General features: G+C 47.5%; 1 protein-coding gene across 2 annotated transcripts in view; it reads right to left on the bottom strand.

Moving 5' to 3' along the window:
* The window catches only part of iqgap2 (IQ motif containing GTPase activating protein 2), a 424,926-nt gene that overhangs the window by 45,679 nt on the left and 359,127 nt on the right, over positions 1–20,120 (bottom strand). For both annotated transcript variants that reach the window (XM_072516040.1, XM_072516041.1), the window contains 2 exons: positions 14,326–14,458; positions 7,227–7,329 (listed from right to left, as the gene is read on the bottom strand). In XM_072516040.1, the coding sequence (XP_072372141.1) occupies positions 7,227–7,329; positions 14,326–14,458 (236 nt within the window). The remainder of the gene's footprint in view (positions 1–7,226; positions 7,330–14,325; positions 14,459–20,120) is intronic.

The following is a 20,120-nucleotide window of genomic DNA, read 5'->3' on the forward strand; positions in this document are numbered from 1 at the left end:
GGCCAGGGAATTTTCTTTCTTCTCCCATGTACACAAAGCCTACTCCCGGATAGATTTTTTTGTTCTGGGCAGGGCGCTCACCCAGAGGATGGAGGGGACGGAGTATTCGGCCATAGCCGTTTCGGACCATGCCCCGCACTGGGTGGAACTGGCGCTGGGAGAGGAGAGGGACCAACGCCCGCTGTGGCGGCTGGATGTGGGACTGCTGACGGATGAGGTGGTGTGTGGGAAGGTGAGGGGGTGTATCGAAAGGTACTTGGAGGCCAATGACAACGGGGAGGAGCGGGAGGGGGTGGTATGGGAGGCATTGAAGGCGGTGATCAGGGGAGAGCTAATCTCCATTAGGGCTCATCGGGAGAAGACAGAGGGTATGGAAAGGGAGAGTTTAGTGGGGGAGATTTTGAGAGTGGACAGGAGATACGCAGAGGCCCCGGAGGAAAGATTACTTGGGGAAAGACGACGGCTCCAGACGGAGTTGGACCTGTTGACCACAGGGAAGGCGGAGGCACAGTGGAGGAAAGCGCAGGGGGCGACCTGCGAGTATGGGGAAAAGGCTAGTCGGATGCTGGCACACCAGCTCCGTAAGAGGATGGCAGCGAGGGAAATAGGGGGAGTCAAGGATGGAAGGGGAGCCACGGTTCGGAGTGCGACGAAAATAAACGAGGTATTTAAGGCCTTCTATGAAGAGCTGTACAGATCCCAGCCCCCAGCGGGGGAAGAGGGGATGAGACGATTCCTAGACCAACTGAGATTCCCAAGGGTGGAAGAGCAGGTGGCAGCTGGCATGGGGGCACCAATTGGGTTGGAGGAGCTGAGCAAGGGTTTGGGGAGTATGCAGGCGGGGAAGGCCCCGGGACTGGACGGGTTCCCGGTGGAGTTCTACAGGACGTATGTAGACCTGTTGGCCCCGTTACTAGTGAGGACCTTTAACGAGGCAAGAGAGGAGGGGACCCTGCCCCCGACAATGTCGGAAGCGACAATTTCTTTGATCTTAAAGCGGGACAAGGACCCACTGCAATGTGGATCGTACAGGCCGATCTCGCTCCTCAATGTGGATGCAAAGTTGCTGGCAAAAGTGCTGGCCACGAGGATCGTGTCCCGGGGGTGATCCATGAAGACCAGACGGGATTAGTAAAGGGCAGGCAATTAAACACAAACGTGCGGCGGCTTTTAAACGTGATGATGATGCCATCGGAGGAGGGAGAGGCGGAGATAGTGGCAGCTATGGACGCGGAGAAGGCCTTTGACCGAGTAGAGTGGGAGTACCTCTGGGAGGCGTTGCGTAGGTTTGGGTTCGGGGGAGGGTTTATTAGTTGGGTTAAGCTCCTTTACAGAGCCCCGGTGGCGAGCGTAGTGACGAACCGGCGGAGGTTGGAGTACTTTCGACTGTACCGAGGGACGAGACAGGGGTGCCCTCTGTCCCCCCTGCTGTTCGCATTGGCGATCGAACCATTGGCCATGTCATTGACGGAGTCTAATAAATGGAGGGGGGTGGTCCGAGGGGGAGAAGAGCATCGGGTGTCGCTCTATGCGGATGACCTGTTGCTGTACGTGGCGGACCCAATGAAGGGGATGGTGGAGGTCATGCAGACTCTGAGGGAGTTTGGGGAGTTTTCGGGCTATAAACTCAATGTAGGGAAGAGTGAGCTCTTCGTATTACAGGCAGGGGACGAGGAAAGAGGGATAGGGGACCTACCGCTGAGGAGGGTGGAGGGGAGCTTTCGGTATCTGGGGATCCAGATAGCCAGGAGTTGGGGGGCCCTACATAAACTGAACCTGACGAGATTGGTGGAGCAAATGGAGGGGGACTTCAAAAGATGGGACATGTTACCGTTCTCGCTGGCGGGTAGAGTGCAGTCGGTCAAAATGGTGGTCCTCCCAAGGTTTCTGTTTGTGTTTCAGTGCCTCCCCATCGTGATCACCAAGGCCTTTTTTAAGAGAGTAGGTAGGAGTATTATGGGGTTTGTGTGGGCGAATAAGACCCGAGGGTAAGGAGAGGGTTCCTGGAACGCAGTAGGGACTGAGGACGGTTGGCACTGCCAAATCTAGGGAGCTACTACTGGGCAGCAAATGTGGCGATGATCCGCAAGTGGGTTATGGAGGGTGAGGGGGCGGCATGGAAGAGGATGGAGATGGCGGCCTGTAAAGGAACGAGCCTGGGGGCGTTGGTGACGGCAGCGCTGCCGCTCTCGCCGACAAAGTATACCACGAGCCCGGTGGTGGCGACAACATTAAGGATCTGGGGCCAGTGGAGACGACACCGGGGCGCAATGGGAGCATCGGTGTGGTCCCCGATCAGAGGTATCCACCGGTTTGTTCCAGGGAAGATGGACGGGGGGTTCCAGAGCTGGCATCGGGCGGGGATTAGAAGAATGGGGGATCTGTTCATTGACAGGACGTTTGCGAGCTTAGGGGCACTGGAGGAGAAGTTGGAGTTACCCCCGGGAAATGCCTTTAGATATATGCAGGTGAGGGCTTTTGTGAGGAGACAGGTGAGGGAATTCCCGTTGCTCCCGGCACAAGAAATTCAAGACAGGGTGATCTCGGGTGCATGGGTCGGGGAGGGCAAGGTGTCGGCAATACACCAGGTGATGAAAGAAAAGGGGGAACCGCTGGTAGAAGAGTTGAAGGGTAAATGGGAGGAGGAGCTGGGGGAGGAGATTGAGGAAGGTCTGTGGGCTGATGCCCTGGGTAGGGTTAATTCCTCCTCCTCGTGTGCCAGGCTCAGCCTGATACAATTTAAGGTGGTTCACAGAGCTCACTTGACGGGGGCGAGGTTGAGCAGGTTCTTTGGGGTATATATCTTGCTCCGTGCGATTTCTCGTTTCTTTTTTTTTGTTACGGGGGGGATGGGGTTATTGTTTGTAAGGGAGAAAAATTGTGTTAAAAACTTTAATAAATATATTTAAAAAAAAAAAAAGAAATTCCTCTGGTTCAGTGATGTCCTGTAAGGAAGGAAAAACTGTGGTCCTTACCCAGTCTGATCTGTACGTGATCCCAGACCCACAGCAATTTGGATGATCCTCAATTCCCCTCTGAAATGGCCCAGCAAACTACTCAGTTACATTAATTGAGGGAGCTCACCACCTCTCAAAGACAGTTAGAGGTGGACAGCTAATACAGGCCTTGCCAACAATGATAACATCCTATAAATGAATGAAAGAAAATGTCTCCTATCATTGCTCAGTACCGGAATAGTGTGTGAAGTGGGAGGTGTAGATAGCAAATTTGACAATTAGTCCGAAGATAGTCCTGGAGTGCCGTGTACAGTATTGGTCTCCTTATTTAAGGATGTAAATGCTTTAGAAGCAGTTTATAGAATGTTTACTGGATTAACACTAGGAATGGGAAGGTTCCTTATGAGGGAACATGGGACAGGTTAGGCTTGTGTCACCTGGAGTTAAGAAGAGTAAGAAGCAACTTGATTGAAATGTGAAAGATCCCGGGGGGTCATGTGATGTGAACGCACGAGTGGCTGCGTCTTCGCGAGCTCTGGCGCTCCTCATATACCAATCTTTTTTTTAAATCCTGATGCACAACCCAGAATCATTTGTTCCTGGTGTGTATGTCTTGTGCTATGTGGTTGGAAGATCATGGCTAGATATTGACGATAGGCAGCAGAGTTCCTTTAAAAAATCCTCATTTGATTGAGGCTGTTGGAGGCGGCTATGGTAGGGCACAGCTTGGAGTGGTGGTTTGCTAGTGAACAGCCCTATGGTTTGGTGACGATGTTGGGATCAAGTTGATGGCTGCCTTTGTGAATTACATTGCGGACGATGGTCTCAGATCCTTGGCACAGGGTCGTGGTGCTCACATTGATGAACTGCAAGATGCCCTTTAAGAGAAAAGATTTTTTTTTTTCCCCAAATAAGGGGCACTTTAAGGTGGCCAATCAGCTTACCCTACGCATCTTTGGGTTGTGGGGGTCAGACCCATGCAGACACGAGGGGGGAATGTGCAAACTTCACAGGGACAGTGAGCTGGGGCCGGGATCGAACCTGGGTCCTCAGCGCCGTGAAGCAGCAGTGCTAACCACTGCGCTGCCCCTAAGAGAATGGATAAAGCGGTGAAGAGAATCCAGTCAGTCAATGGAGCAATCCCCTTGGTGGAGACTCACATTCAGTCCTTGGAAATCCTGTTGTATGTTATTTTGAATATCCTGGTCGTTTTGGGGAAATGGGGCCGGGTGTGGAGTGTTCGTGGATGGCGGGCGGCAGGGAGTGTAGAGAGAGAAGAGACATGAATTCCCGGTTGAAGAGGGGTGGGGGGCTGTAGAGAGAGAAGAGACATGAATTCTTGGTCGAATCACAATCCCTTCAGGGCCTAGGTTTCTCAATTCCTGGGCTTTGCGATAATGACATGGCGGAGATGCGAGACCTTCAAAGGAACTCTGGAGGAATCCTGAATGCTGTTCGATGATCCGATTATGGCTTTAGCCTTTCCACCTTTCCATGCTTCATGACTGGTGATATTATCCTGCAGTTCATCATTAATCCTTAACTTTATCTCCTTGTAACTCTGCCGGTGAGTTTATGTTATCGTCTTTTTTCCTGACAAAGGTGTATGAAACATGAGCACAGAGGCGGTTGATGGCCGTTATTCGGTTATGGCGAAAACCATGCTGAGTTGGTCGTGTGACATGAGCATTGTGCAGCATTCACCCACTTTTGTTTTGAGTGATGTCATCCTTGCATTTACAAAGAGGGAATGCATTTTGCACATAGAGAAAATGAGAAGCTACACGGCAGGGTGGTGGGTGGATGGTTTGGTGTGGAGGTGGTTGGTATGACCATGCAAGTCTTCATTGTGTGTGAGGAAAGCCCCCAGTTAGAGCGTTCAATGTTGTGTTTTTTTTGTATTTTTGTTATGTTGGATTCCTTGCTTGTCACCTAAGGTCCGGACAAATCATGTATCCTAGAGAGGACCATGATTCTTCTTTGTGGTTGATATCTGTGGCATTGCTGGAGTAGGAGGAAGTGTATAATGGCACTATGAGCTCATGGCTATATCCTGGTATCCGGAGATCATCTGCTCATGATAATACTTTGTTTTATCCTGTCATTGTCGGTGTGATGGGAGATGTTGGCGGCAATGATTATAAACTGAACCATCTGTATAAATATTTGATGGTCTTCTCTGTATAAATGTGTAGAATGATGATCGCTTTGTACTGTGTTGAACTTTGGGGATTTGTTGCGCCTGGTGCTTTTATGTAAAATATCCTCTTAGAATGAAGGTCTTTTGGGGTTTTTTCTATGGCATTTTCCTCATTATTTTGGGGTTAAAGAATCGTTGACTGGCTCTTGCAGTGATACAGACAAGTCTTATATCCGAGAAAAGGTTGTCATAATGAGTTAGTGATGCCGCTGGTATAATTGGAGTGGGATGGGGAGATATGTATTGGTGCACGCCTGAACATGGTGCGAAGATCTTATCCTATATGACTATACAAACATTCGCTACATGTGAAGGTATGTGCCACTTTTCCATGTTTTCCTGGCCTTATCCTCTTCTCCCTCATTCTCTAGCTTATCCATTAGTAAATACGGAGGCTACAAGTTTAATGATTAAGCTGAACCAACTCTGTTGTTGTTCGCCTGCCTTTTTCTGTATTTGTGTACAGTGAAGCACCTATGCTGCGCTGTACCAATCCTGGCCATTTGTTGAGTTACTTGTAAAATGGAAAAACGCTAATAAAATACATTAAAAATAAATATAAAAGATCATAGAATCAATTCGGCTCATCAAGTCAGCACCACAGTTTGGAAAGGGCTCCGTAATTAAGCCCATGCCTCCACCCTATCCCCCTAACCCAGTAGCCCCACCTAACCTTTTGGACACTCAGGGACAATGTATCATGGCCAATCCACCTAACCTGAACATCTTTTGCACTGTGGGAGAAAACCGGAGCACCCGGAGGAAACGCAGACATGGGGAGAAAGTGCAAACTCCACACAGACTCACCCGAGGCTGGATGTGAACCTTGGACCCTGGAGCAATGAGGCAGCAATGCTAACCATTGTGCCACCGTGCCGCCCTGTTGACAGGGTGGACGTGGAAAGAATATTTCCTCTTGTGGGAGAATCTAGAACTAGGGGTGAAAAATTCAAAATAGATGTCGCCCATTTAAGACAGAGAGGAGGAGATTTTTTTTTTCTTCAGAGGAACTCCCTTCCTCAAAAGTCAGTGGAAGCAGAATCTTGGAATGTTTTCAAAACTGAGGTAGATAGATTCTTGGTAAACAAGGGGGTGAAAGGTTATGGGGATAGATGGCAGGCTGCAGTAAGATTAGCCATGATCTTGTTGAATGAAGCAGGCTCGAGGGTCCGACACATAATTTGTATGTCCGTATAGATATTATATCACCTACTAATGAGCAGCAACATCGGTAATCTCAATCCTGATTTCATTAGATGAAAGACCTAAAACTGTTCTTTAAGCTTTTTTCAAATAAATTTGGAGCACCTAATTATTTTTTTAGCGTGTCCAATCAACCTAACCTGCACATCTTTGGGTTATTGGGGTGAAACCCATGCAGACATAGGGAGAATGTGCAAACTCCACACAGATAGTGACCCGGGGCCAGGATCGAACCCAGGTCCTCAGGGCCGTAGACAGAAGTGCTAACCACTGCGCCACTGTGTCGCCCTGTTCTTTATGCTTAATGCATATCAATAGCAAACTCTTCCTTTTTACTTGATATGGATCCTGGTTAACAAAGTAATGGGTATGTAAATTGTAGTCAAAACTAATAATGCTTAAGGTCTTAGATTTGAGTTTGTACATTGTTGCAGTGTACTGAAAATATTCAACTTAGAAGCTATAACTTAATTCAAAAGTTTTGAATTCAATATTTTTAAAAACAAAATATTTGTCTACATTATTGGCTGCACTTCAAAATTGACTGAAGAAGTGTCTTAGGATGTCCTGATCTTGTTAAAGATGCTAAATAAATGGCAGTTTATTTGTTCACTTGATTATTTTGTTGCTTAATTCGAATTATTGAACCAATCATTTTCGCGCCCAAAAGAGATGGAATGGATTATTGCATAAACTTTTCAGCAGAAAATTGCTTATTTTGGAATAGAAGAATTTCATTGTGGCTAAATCCAAATCCTAGCTAAGCACAGTTTTCTATTTTTGAGAGAGTTTGGTTTATTCACCCTGGATGAATTAACCTCCAAGCCCAAAACAAAAAATCCACAATCAATTCTTAAATTACTCACCGATCAGAGTTTCAACATCAGGTACACTTCCTAATCCTTCCATGAGCTCATGCAATAAATCGTTATGATCTGGCGAAATAGCATTCTGGTGCTCTAACAACAGCTGTCACAAGGAGAAAAATTAGACTGGGTCATAAATCTATCACCAGTTTAAACCCACAGACATTCACCATAAACTAGAAAAGATTAACTAAAACCTACAAACCAAATATCAATGTGCTGTTTCAGTTTCCTGCTCAAGAACACAGCATATCTACTAAAAAAAACATTCAAAATCACACAAACTATAGCCTACAGTCCAGTGTGGAATGCAGTAAATACAACATGTACTGGTCTTGGAATGTACACACACATTTTTGAGTGATGTTCAGTAAAACCCTCCTTCATAAAGTTTTCAATCACCCTTTTACATTTCTCGATCCAATTTACTTCCAGTCACCAATGTCCCTTATAGTCAGACGTTAATAGTTACTAGGAACCACCCAAGTGTGATTTTGTTCCCCATTTGCCCTCCATACTGTTGAGAGATGCCACAGGTTACATGGCTGCATTTATTCTACTGCACACAAGGGCCAGTTCAGCTCAGCTGGTTTGTGATGCAGATAGAGGCCAAGAGCATGGGTTCAATTCCCGTACCGGCTGAGGTTATTTATGAAGGCCCCACCTTCTCAACCTTGCCCTTGCCTGAGGTGTGGTGATCCTGAGGTTAAATCAACAGTTAGCTCTCCCCCTCAAAGGGGAAAGCCTATGGCCATCTGGAACTTTGGCAACTTTACTTTCTTTTACTGCACAGAAAAAGTGGGCCATCAGCAGCAGAATTATATTCAATCACAACCATTACCACCAAGCCAGAGGATCAACCCTGGTTCAACCAACAGAGGAGGGAATGTCACACATATCTAAAAATGAGGTGTCAACGTGGTGAAGCTACAAAAAAAATACAGGACTACTCTTGTGCCATAGCATAAGCAACAAGTGACAGATAAGAGCTCAGCAATTCCACAACCAGATCAGATCTAAGCTCTGTAGTCTTGCCATATCCAGGCGTGAATGGTAGTGGTTAATTAAACAACTCACTGGGGGGAGGGGGCTCCACAAATATCCCCATCCGCTCATCAGTGCAATGATGAAGCTAAAACATTCGCAACAATCTTCAGCCAGATGTGCCAAGTGAATGATCCATTTCAGCCTTTTCCGGATTTCCCCAGCATCACAGCTGTCAGTCTTCAATCAATTTGATTCACTCCACGTGGTATCAAGTCACAGTTGAAGGCACTGAACACTGCAAAGGCTATGGGCCCCGACAATATTCTAGCAATAGTACTGAAGACTTGTGCTCCAGAACTTGCTGTGCCCACAGCCAAGCTGTTCCAGTACATCTATAACACTAGCATCTACCAGTCAATTTGGAAAATTGCCCAGTTATGTCCTGTACAGAGGAACCAGGACAAATCCAGCCTCGCCAATCACTGCCCCATCAGTCTACTCTTGATCATCAGCAAAGTGATGGACGGGGTCATCAATAGCCAAATCATAGGGATAGGGTGGAAGGGTGGGCTTAGTGCTCTTTTGAAGGGCCGGTGCAGGCTCGAGGGGCCAAATGGCCTCCTTCTGCACTGTAAATTCTATGATCAAGGCAGCATTTATTCAGATATTTAGAGTTCATTAAAGTGAAAATAAAATGCAGAACATCCCGATTTTTTTCTGGGGCGAGAAGCTACTAAAACTAAACCAGAAAGCTAAGAACTGTTCATAAACATTCCCTGGCAAATCAAACGTAGAGGTGGTTTTGAAAGCAATCCAAATATCAGTGTCATGATATTCAGACAAACATCATGGTGCAAACACACTGATGGACAGATCAACGGCCCAATTAACACACACGCAACATTACAGCCAATCACCAGCACTATAAAACAGGGAACACCACAGTTCCCGCTCATTCCAGCAGGAGACAGCTCAGGGCACAGAGCTCACAGCAAGCCACTCAGTCATTCACCATGTGCTGAGTGCCTCTCTAAGAGTGTTTTAAAAAAATATATATATATTTTATTAAAGTTTTCAAACAAAATTTTTCCGTTTTACAAATCAACATAAAAATAGTACAATAACTGATAAATAACATTATTTAAATAATATAGTGAACTAACAAAGTGACAAAAGTTAGTGCTCCCCCCCCCCGGGCTGCTGCTGCGGTCGATCTATTTTCCCTTAACGTTCCCCGAGATAGTCAAGGAACGGTTGCCACCGCCTGGAGAACCCCTGAGCCGATCCTCTCAGCGCAAATTTCATTCGTTCCAGCTTTATGAACCCTGCCATATCGTTTATCCAGGCCTCCACGCCGGGGGGTTTCGTTTCCTTCCACATAAGTAGGACCCTTCGCCAGGCTATCAGGGACGCAAAGGCCAGAATATCGGCCTCTTTCGTCTCCTGCACTCCCGGCTCTTCCGCTACCCCAAATATAGCAGCCAGGTTGATCGGCACTCCATTTACCACTCCCTCCACCACTGATGGTGTGGCAGTGGTATGTACCATAAACAACATGCAATGCAGCAGCCCACCAAGACTCCTTCAACAATATTTTTCCATTAGCAGGGGAGACTAGGACCCGGGGGCACAGCCTTAGAATAAAAGGGAGTCACTTTAGAACAGTACGAAGTCTTACAACACCAGGTTAAAGTCCAACAGGTTTGTTTCGATGTCACTAGCTTTCGGAGCGCTGCTCCTTCCTCAGGTGAATGAAGAGGTATCTCCTGGTGTTGTAACACTTTGTACTGTGCTCCCCCCAGTCCAACGCCGGCATCTCCACATCACTTTAGAACAGAGATGAGGAGAAATTTCTTCAGCCAGAGAGTGGTGGGTCTGTGGAATTCATTGCCACAGAGGGCGGTGGAGGCCGGGACGTTGAGTGTCTTTAAGACAGAAGTTGATAAATTCTTGATTTCTTGAGGAATTAAGGGCGATGGAGAGAGAGCGGGTAAATGGATTTGAAATCAGCCATGATTGAATGGTGGAGTGGACTCGATGGGCCGAATGGCCTTACTTCCGCTCCTATGTCTTATGGTCTTAATATCTTCCAAACATGCAACTTTTACTACTTTTAAAAATAAATAAATTTAGAGTACCCAATTCATTTTTTCCAATTAAGGGGCAATTTAGCATGTTCAATCCACTTATCTTGCACATCTTTGGGTTGTGGGGGCGAAACCCACGCAAACAAGGTGACAATGTGCGAACTCCACACGGACAGTGACCCAGAGCTGGGATTGAACCTGGGACCTCAGCGTCGTGAGACTGCAGTGCTACCACTGCGCCACCGTGCTGCCCTAACTTTTACTACTTAGAAGAACAGGGCAACAGGCACAAGGGAAAGCCAGCACCTGCAGGTTCCCTTCCAGGTCGCACACCATCCTTCACGGTCATTAGGTCAAATCGGGGAATACCCTCCCGAACAGCACTGCAGGTGTAGTTATATTACATAGACTGCATCCGTGCACCACCAGCTTCCGAAGGGCAATAATGTACGGGCACAAATTGCTGGCCTCAGTAGCCAATGCCCAAAGCCCAGGAATGTTTTTAAAAAGGGGCCATTGTACCGATGGAAGTACATCTCAGTATTAGAGGCATGGTAAAAGGTATTGAAAAAAAGAAGCACGATACCAGGAGCATAGGATTATAAATATCAGGGCTGGGGTTCTTTTCTGTAGAAAAGAGAAGACTGACTGCTGTACCAACTGAGAATAATTTAAAGCTATGAAAGCGTTTCCTTTGATAGACATGATATATCGACAATGTGGAGAGACCAACACCAGTACAGGATCACCAACAATAATCCAATGATGAACTCAGAAGATACCCCTTTCCCCAGTGAGTGGTTAGAATGTGGAATCTTCTACCACAGTTGTTACGGGAGATAGCATTGCTGCATTCAAGGGAAACCTCGATAAATGAGGGGAAGAAAAGAATACAAGACTGCACTAATATGGTTAGAAAAGTACGAAGCTCGTGTAGAGCATTATGATCTTTATTATTGTCACAAGTAGGCTCACATTAACACTGGAATGAAGTTACTGTGAAAATTCCCTAGTCGCCACATTCCGGCGCCCGATCGGGTATACGAAGGGCGTAAATGAGTTGAGCAACATAGCCTGGTTCTGAGCTGTACATTCCATGTAATATGTCACAAATCCTGCTTGATCGTTAACAGAAAACAGTGCTCCCTGCTTTTCCACAGCAGTAGCTTCTTTGCTCTGCATCTCAGTTGCGGCTGTCTTTTTCTGTGCGGTATTGGGAAAGGGGCTAAAACTGCCAGTGCACTTCAGTTAGTTTATATTTGAGTTCCTCTCCCAACAGCAACTACTATTTGTCAGAAATGCTAATTGTAGATTCCTTTTCAGAAATTACTTGCAGAGGGTCAACTGGATAAAAAGCTGAATATTTCAGTTGAAAAACTGAACATGGAAACAACCCACAATCCACATCTGCCATCTTAAATGCAGAAGTGAGCAAAAATACCATTAAACATTCTAAAATCTAAAGGCACTGTAACAGTTCATAAAAGTCTACATTTAATAATGTTGAATGTTTAATCAGTTACAACATTGCCTTGGTGCAGAAGAGATGAAACTACAAAGAGGAAGAAGAGGAGGATTCTAAACCAATGCAAGTTGCAGGAGATCATGTGGCAATCGGGAAAAATAGCTTTGCTTTCTATATCTGAATGAAGGACTATTTGTATTCCAACTAGGCAAATTACATATGCTGAATGCACGGCAGTTTTAGTGCATTGCAGATATATCATATCAGAGCTGTCTTCGGAGACAAAATGATCAAATATAGGCTTGACTCATTGCACATACTCATAGGAAGTCTTCTGATAATTAGCACATGGTTCAAAAGAAATGAGCTAATATAAACACAGGATGGCAGTTCCCCCCCCCCCCCCCCCCCCCCCCCTTGCCATAGGCAGTAAAGGGAAATGATGCAAAGTGTGAAATAGATTGCTAGTGCAGCGAAAAGGATAAGCAATGGGGAAAAAAATACAACACGCACTAAAATAGCACTTGGCATTACGAAATAAAGCAATGGATGCTGTGGTTTTGCAGGAGTATCGGGAGCAGTGATCTCAAAGCATGTTCAATGACAAGTACTTTAAGAAGGCTTTTAAAATGTGCGGGAGACAAAGTGGTGGAGAGGTATGGGACAGAAATTCCAAAGAAGAGGGGCGAGCTGCTCAAAGCTCTGCCAACCCCAAGGTGGAGTGGACTGGAGAAGGCAAAGGCAAGGACAGGAGAACAAAGAACAAAGAAAAGTACAGCACAGGAACAGGCCCTTCGGCCCTCCAAGCCCGTGCCGACCATGCTGCCCGACTAAACTACAATCTTCTACACTTCCTGGGTCCGTATCCCTCTATTCCCATCCTATTCATGTATTTGTCAAGATGCCCCTTAAATGTCACTATCGTCCCTGCTTCCACCACCTCCTCCGGTAGTGAGTTCCAGGCACCCACTACCCTCTGTGTAAAAAACATGCCTCGTACATCTACTCTAAATCTTGCCCCTCTCACCTTAAACCAATGCCCCCTAGTAATTGACCCCTCTACCCTGGGGAAAAGCCTCTGACTATCCACTCTGTCTATGCCCCTCATAATTTTATAGACTAGAATCTCTAAGGGCGGAACGGTTAAGCCAGGGGTTACAGATGGAATGCAGAGCAAGGCATTGGAGGAACTTGGGAGAGAAGAATTTAAATTCAATTGGACTGGGAACAGGGAGACAATGCAGGTCATTAGGCTTGGAGATAGTGAGCCAATGGGGTTTAGTCCTTTCCTTCGATCAAACAAGGACCACAAGCATCTACATTTAATCCTAGAGCAAGTTGCTTTCACTCAGCTGCCATTCACTTGTGCATTTACTTCACAGACAACTCTACTGTTGTATTTGTTACTTTGTAACTCTCCATTTTCACAAACCCCTCGCCCACTTGCCCCTTCAGCATGGTTACATCTCCTTCTCACAAGTTCCGCTCGCTCAATCAATGTTCAGGACTAAGTAAGTGATTTAGTACCAGCCAATCAGGACTCTGTTAGTGTCACTCAAGACAGGGGCCAGTGATCCTGTGGATACCCCTTTCTAGCAAAGTACAGTCGGGATGTCAGTACTGGGGCTTCCTGTGGAGATCCTGCCCCAGAGCTGCTGCCTGAAGGAGGAACTGAATATCCCAAACTGCAAGTAGATTTTACAACATGGCTTACTATGAGTCAACATATACTCAATGTATTATCACTTCACAGCAAAAAAAATTAAGTATTTCAATTATTAGTGACAAATATATTTAGGCTACAGCACATTTAATTGAAGCTAGTAAAAGGGACTGATAGACAGCAAATATTCAATGATTTTTTTCTTTTCCGAGCAAAACGTGAGACCCAGTATCTTCTCTCACTCAAAGGCGCTGACTTCCATCTTTATAAAATCACCTGCCTCAAACCATATTTCAGTCCATTTGCTGCTGAAGCTCTCATCCCAGCCTTGGTCACCTCCAAACTATGTTGTCCCAACGCCCCCCTGGTTTCCTCGTACCCACCTTCCCCTGTAAACATTTAGCGACCCAAAATTCTGCTGCCTGATTCCTACCTTCACCAAGTCCCACGCTGTACAAACCTTGTCCTACCTCAGCCATGGTGGTTCCCCACACCCTCAAATTTGAAAATCTTATCTATGTTTTTAAAATCCCTTCATGGCGGTAATCCCACCCTACCTTTGATTTGTTGACGGCACCGTAACCCCTCCCAAACTCTGTTCCCCCAGCCATTTGTACATCTCTTCATATTATAATTGGTGTCAAACCTTCAGCCACGTAGTCCAGATAACCACCCCCAAAATAATCTTCCCAAAACTTCTCCATCTCCTTAAAAACCCAACACTTTGGGCAAGCTTTTAATTTTCAACACATCTCTTTTTTTATTAACGGCACTAAACAATTGCAAGCTGCTGTTTTTCCCCGATGACCGTATATACACCATCCCATCTTCATTAAAAAAATAATAAAAGTATTGCCTTGGGAGTGACTTTTCCAGTTGCAAACTGTTAACACATACCGAATGAGTGTTTATAATTTCTTCAATGGAGATGTAAATAACCGGTTTGCTTAGTGTCACCATGTCAGAGTATTCATCAATGTTAAATTTTTCTTCTGGTTCTGGTACATCACAGGCTGACTGGAAAAAACTCCTGCAAGGGATGGAAAAACAAACAATTGGTTCGGAGCCAGACTGTCACATGGGAGAGTTCATTAGAATTCAGTCACAATACGCCTTTCTCATTTTGACTGATCTTTTGTTTCCAGATTAAAATGTTAGGTAATGGCTACTGCAAAATCTACCACAATGTCAGCGTTCCCATTTATCTTTATTCACCACAGCTGTACTTCAGAACTCATATCAAGCCTTCTAAATATAGCTTATCTAATAGATAGCAACCAGCCAAGCAAAATACCATAAGAACTTCTCCGTTATTGTGAACCGTGGACAGAACAGGCTTTGCCTTTAATGCTCTAGTTAAGAGTGACAGAAAATCCCTGTGGTTCAGTGTCATCTTCCTGACATAGCTTAAATAACAACACTTCCAAACGTACTGGCGTACTTTGTTAATCATATTGCTAATGTCAACTCATTGACATCAACTGAAAATGTTTGATAATTCAAAAAAGTTAAGCAAAGGGGACAGAACATTATCACAGCTTTCGCAAAGAATGTTAGCAATCTCAAGATCTGCTGGCACTGGAAGATTATTTTTTTCATTAAAATGCTGCCATCAATGACTATGTGAATAACAGACTGCATCGAGAGGCCTCCCAATCGCTTTTCCCCACTGGATTTACATCTGTTCTTCTTGAGCCCAAGGTATGGCGTGGCAATGATTTGGGGGATGTTGAAAGGAAGAGAAAAACCAGATACAAAGGAATGAAGGAATGCTAGACTGAGATGAGAAAGCTAGAAAGAGAAGTGACTGAAAGATGTCTCAAAAAAGATGTATTTTAAGAAGGATTTAAAAATGAAGGGGGGAGTTTTGGGAGTGAATTGGTGAATTGCTCTGCCAATGAAGTTGGGGGGAGGTAAGAAAGAGGGATGCACAGAAGGGTCAAGACTAAGTACAAAAAATATTGCATGAATGGGAAGGATAATGGAGGTAATATCAGAAGTGCAGTTGGGCAAGGAATTTGGAGATGAGAATAGTGAGAAAACTAGGATTGATTGGTGTGATCGGTTTAGAAAATTGAAAGGTGGAGGATGGAAGGTTGATACGGAAGATGTTTTGAGTCTAGGTGTGATCCAGTGCAGCACAAAGAGTTATGCACTTGGCAAAGAAAAACAGAAAGAGTACTTTTTTTTTTTAAAGCAGTGAGAGATTGGGAAGTGTTGATGCCCAAAGTGACCCGGGTGTCTTTATTCAAGAGGATTTGAGCATATGAGTAAAGGTGTCTTGCAACTGTATAGTACTTTAGTGAGATCGGACCTGGAGTATTGCATACAATTTTGGTCTCCTCACCCAAGAAAGGATATGCTTGCCACAGAGGGCATGGTGGTTCATCACACTGGCTTCTGGGATGATGGGATTGGGCTATGAGAAAAGATTGAGGAGTCTGGACCTATATTTTCTAGAGCTTTTAGAATGAGAGGTGGTATCTTTGGAACATACAAAAATTTGTCTCGGGCTGGAGGGGTCAGTGCACGATGGATGTTTCCCTTGGCTGGGAGTGGGTGGGTCTAGAGCCAGGGGACAGAGATAAAGGGGACACTTCATCACTCAGAGGGTGACAAATCTTTGGAATTCTCTATCCCAAGAAGCCTGGTCATTGAGTATGCTCAAAACAGAGATCGAAAGATAATGAAGGCATCAAGGATCTGGTGCTAGTGCAGGAAAATGGCACTGTACTAGATGATCTAACTGAATGACGAGCAGGCTTGAGGGGCCAAATGGCCGACTCCAGCTACTATTTCCTATATTCCTAGAGTACTAAGAGAGAAAATGTTATTGTTGGAGATTGTACGGGAATCATGGTCCACATCATTAAAAAATTAAGTCTGTACAAAATTAACTGTTCAATGTTTAAGTTAAGAGTTTCCAAGAAAAACTGGCCACATGGAAAACACATCTTCTACGAGGTCAACATCTGGTGAGCACACAGCTGCCTATTATTAAAAGAAATCCACCCGACTAACAGTCCAGTAATGTTCTCTAACCATAATTTCTCAAAAAATGTTTAAATGATCCAATGAGTCAGAGATCGCTGGAAAATAAAAGGCTGCTACTTTTTCCATGCCTTGCATTGTAACCACCACAACCTCCTCCACCTCCACCACTTTAGGAGAGAAAATAAAGCAAATCTGGTTCATATTGTTACTCAGATTTCAGAGCTGCTTTCGGAATGCATCCTGCCAAGTTCATCACCAATAGCAGAACTTTATTCAGATTGTCTAATAAATCTGTTTCCACCATATTAGCAAGAATCAAAGTATTTATTCTATTTTCCTTAAACGTTTGTAAACATATGCATGGTTTCCTTTCTTTTCTGTGCCATGAAAACAGTAAAAGTAAAGTAAAATCGCCATAGTCCCAGATGACAATAGGCTGCTCTCCCCTTTGAGAGCTGACTGGTGGCGATTTAACCCGAGGATCACCACACCTCAGGCGAGGGGCAAGGTTGAGTAGGAAGGGCCTTCATGAATAACTTCAGCCGGTACAGGAAGTGAATCCACGCTGTTGGCCTCGCTCTGCATCATGAAACAGCTGTCCAGCCAACTGAAAATAAAGCCACAAAGTTGCCCCAGTAGTTTTATCATTTGACTTATTAGGCAAAGACATTGATGGTTACCGTGCACAAGAAATCTAGCAGCCAAAGTGACCGCTCACTCAGAATTAAACCAAAATGGCCCATTTCAGGGAAAACATGTACATGGCTTGAAAGCATACAGGGAAGAATCTTCCACAAAAAATGGAAAAGTGACATCTTCGACATGATAATCAGTGCGACTCCAGTCAGCCCGGGCAGTCAGAAACGCCACGCCTAAGGCGCAAAGCGTTTGATTCACCTGCCCCGAGGCCATCTGAGCACTTCATTCAAGGAGACGCTGCATTTAAACGGCTCCACAGCACTTGATCTCATTGAACCCAGGAGGATGACAGCTAGAGGACCAGCTCCCAGATTTTCAGAGGGGGCGCTTTCACTCGATTGCTGATGCCATGGAGGAGAGTCCTGCCACAATTTATCGATGATGGCAGGAGGCCTCCCAAGGTCACCCATCCCGCCTGGGAGACTGTAGCAGCACTGATCAGTGTCAGCAGCCTGATCCAGGGGATGGGGGTTCAATGTAGAAAAAACGGAATCTGTAAATGCCCCCCGACTCCCCTAGCCACTCTGCATTTCAATTAACCCACGGAATGTCATGTTGAACCCACATGATGCCACCTTACAGGTTCTGAGTAACCAACCTCCTAGCATCATCTTCAAACCCCGCCCCCCGCCGGCATTACTCATCAGAAGCCATCCCTGCTTAAGCACTGTGTCCACACAAGCCAGTGTCCCTGCATGAGAAGGCAGAGAGTGAGAGAGTGCGAGAGCGCGCGAGCGGGAGAGAATGCGAGTGCGCGCGAGCGGGAGAGAGAGAGTGCGGGAGAGAGCAAGAGTGAGAGCGGGAGAGAGCGAGAGTGAGAGCGGGAGAGAGCGAGAGCGAAAGCGGGAGAGAGCGAGAGCGAGAGCGGGAGAGAGCGAGTGCGTGAGCGGGAGAGAGAGCGAGAGCGGGAGAGAGAGCGCGAGCGGGAGAGAGAGCGAGAGCGGGAGAGAGAGCGAGAGCGGGAGAGTGAGAGCGGGAGAGAGCGAGAGCGAAAGCGGGCGAGAGCGAGAGCGGGAGAGAGCGAGAGCGAGTGCGTGAGCGGGAGAGAGAGCGCGAGCGGGAGAGAGAGCGCGAGCGGGAGAGAGAGCGCGAGCGGGAGAGAGAGCGCGAGCGGGAGAGAGAGCGCGAGCGGGAGAGAGAGCGCGAGCGGGAGAGAGCGGCGAGCGGGAGAGAGAGCGCGAGCGGGAGAGAGAGCGCGAGCGGGAGAGAGAGCGCGAGCGGGAGAGAGAGCGCGAGCGGGAGAGAGAGCGCGAGCGGGAGAGAGAGCGCGAGCGGGAGAGAGAGCGCGAGCGGGAGAGAGAGCGAGAGCGGGAGAGAGAGCGAGAGCGGGAGAGAGAGCGAGAGCGGGAGAGAGAGCGAGAGCGGGAGAGAGAGCGCGAGCGGGAGAGAGAGCGCGAGCGGGAGAGAGAGTGCGAGCGGGAGAGAGAGTGCGAGCGGGAGAGCGGGAGAGAGAGCGGGAGAGAGAGCGGGAGAGCGAGCGGGAGAGCGAGCGGGAGAGCGAGCGGGAGAGCGAGCGGGAGAGCGAGCGGGAGAGCGAGCGGGAGAGCGAGCGGGAGAGCGAGAGCGGGAGCGAGAGCGGGAGCGAGAGCGAGAGCGGGAGAGAGAGCGAGAGCGGGAGAGAGAGCGAGAGCGGGAGAGAGAACGAGAGCGGGAGAGAGAGCGAGAGCGGGCGAGAGAGCGGGAGCGGGAGAGAGAGCGGGAGAGAGAGTGAGAGCGGGAGAGAGAGCGAGAGCGGGAGAGAGTGCGAGAGCGGGAGAGAGTGCGAGAGCGGGAGAGAGAGCGAGAGCGGGAGAGAGAGCGAGAGCGGGAGAGAGAGCGAGAGCGGGAGAGAGAGCGAGAGCGGGAGAGAGAGCGAGAGCGGGAGAGAGAGCGAGAGCGGGAGAGAGAGCGAGAGCGGGAGAGAGAGCGAGAGCGGGAGAGAGAGCGGGAGAGAGAGCGGGAGAGAGAGCGGGAGAGAGAGCGGGAGAGAGAGCGGGAGAGAGAGCGGGAGAGAGAGCGGGTGAGAGAGCGGGTGAGAGAGCGAGAGCGGGAGAGAGAGCGAGAGCGGGAGAGAGAGCGAGAGCGGGAGAGAGAGCGAGAGCAGGAGAGAGAGTGAGAGCGGGAGAGAGAGCGAGAGCAGGAGAGAGAGCGAGAGCAGGAGAGAGAGTGAGAGCGGGAGAGAGAGCGGGAAAGAGAGCGAGAGCGGGAGAGAGAACGAGAGTGGGAGAGAGAGAGCGAGAGCGGGAGAGAGAGAGCGAGAGCGGGAGAGAGTGAGCGAGAGCGGGAGAGAGAGAGAGCGAGAGCGGTAGAGAGAGTGAGAGCGGGAGTGAGAGAGTGTGCGCGGGAGAGAGAGTGAGAGCGAGAGAGAAAGGGGAGAGAGAGAAAGGGCAGAGAAGAGTGAGAGAGAGAACGAGAAGAATAACGAGAAGGAGAGAGCGAGAACTGAAACTAACGATCTCGACACCCTTCGAGGAGAGGGCCATGGAACTTGCAGGGGACGAGTAGGAGTAGGCCTGCATAGATACCAAGGTTACCTTGCGCCTGAAAAGTATGGAGCCACTGCACCTTCATTCAGATGACCAGTCTCGTGAGTTTTTTGTTGTCCAAACCCTTGACCAGACCACATACTAAAACCATGTCCCTTGCCTCGGAGGTGATCTCTGAGGAGGACACAGATGACAGATCATCCACGATCGCAGAGAAGAGTACCTCGGTAGGGGAACTTAACGGACAGGCTTCTGGGCCACCATCTGATGAGCATCACACTGCTTCTGATGCACATCGGGTGGAAGTATTCCAGAGATTGGACAGTCAGAAGTGTGCTGGCCTCAAGGACTCTGTGCCCCAGCCAGGTGCCATTCCTCTGTACACGTTCATCCCTCAGCTGCTGGAGATGCAATGGTTGAGCCAGGAATACCAGGAGGGGGTGTCAGCGACATTCTTACAACTGCAAGACAAAAGAGAGGAGTTCCAAAGACCTCAGTTGCAGAGATGTTGCGGCCTTGTGTGGCACCCAGGGT

The sequence above is a fragment of the Scyliorhinus torazame genome, chromosome 9 (assembly GCF_047496885.1).
Source record: "Scyliorhinus torazame isolate Kashiwa2021f chromosome 9, sScyTor2.1, whole genome shotgun sequence".
Lineage (NCBI taxonomy): Eukaryota > Metazoa > Chordata > Chondrichthyes > Carcharhiniformes > Scyliorhinidae > Scyliorhinus > Scyliorhinus torazame.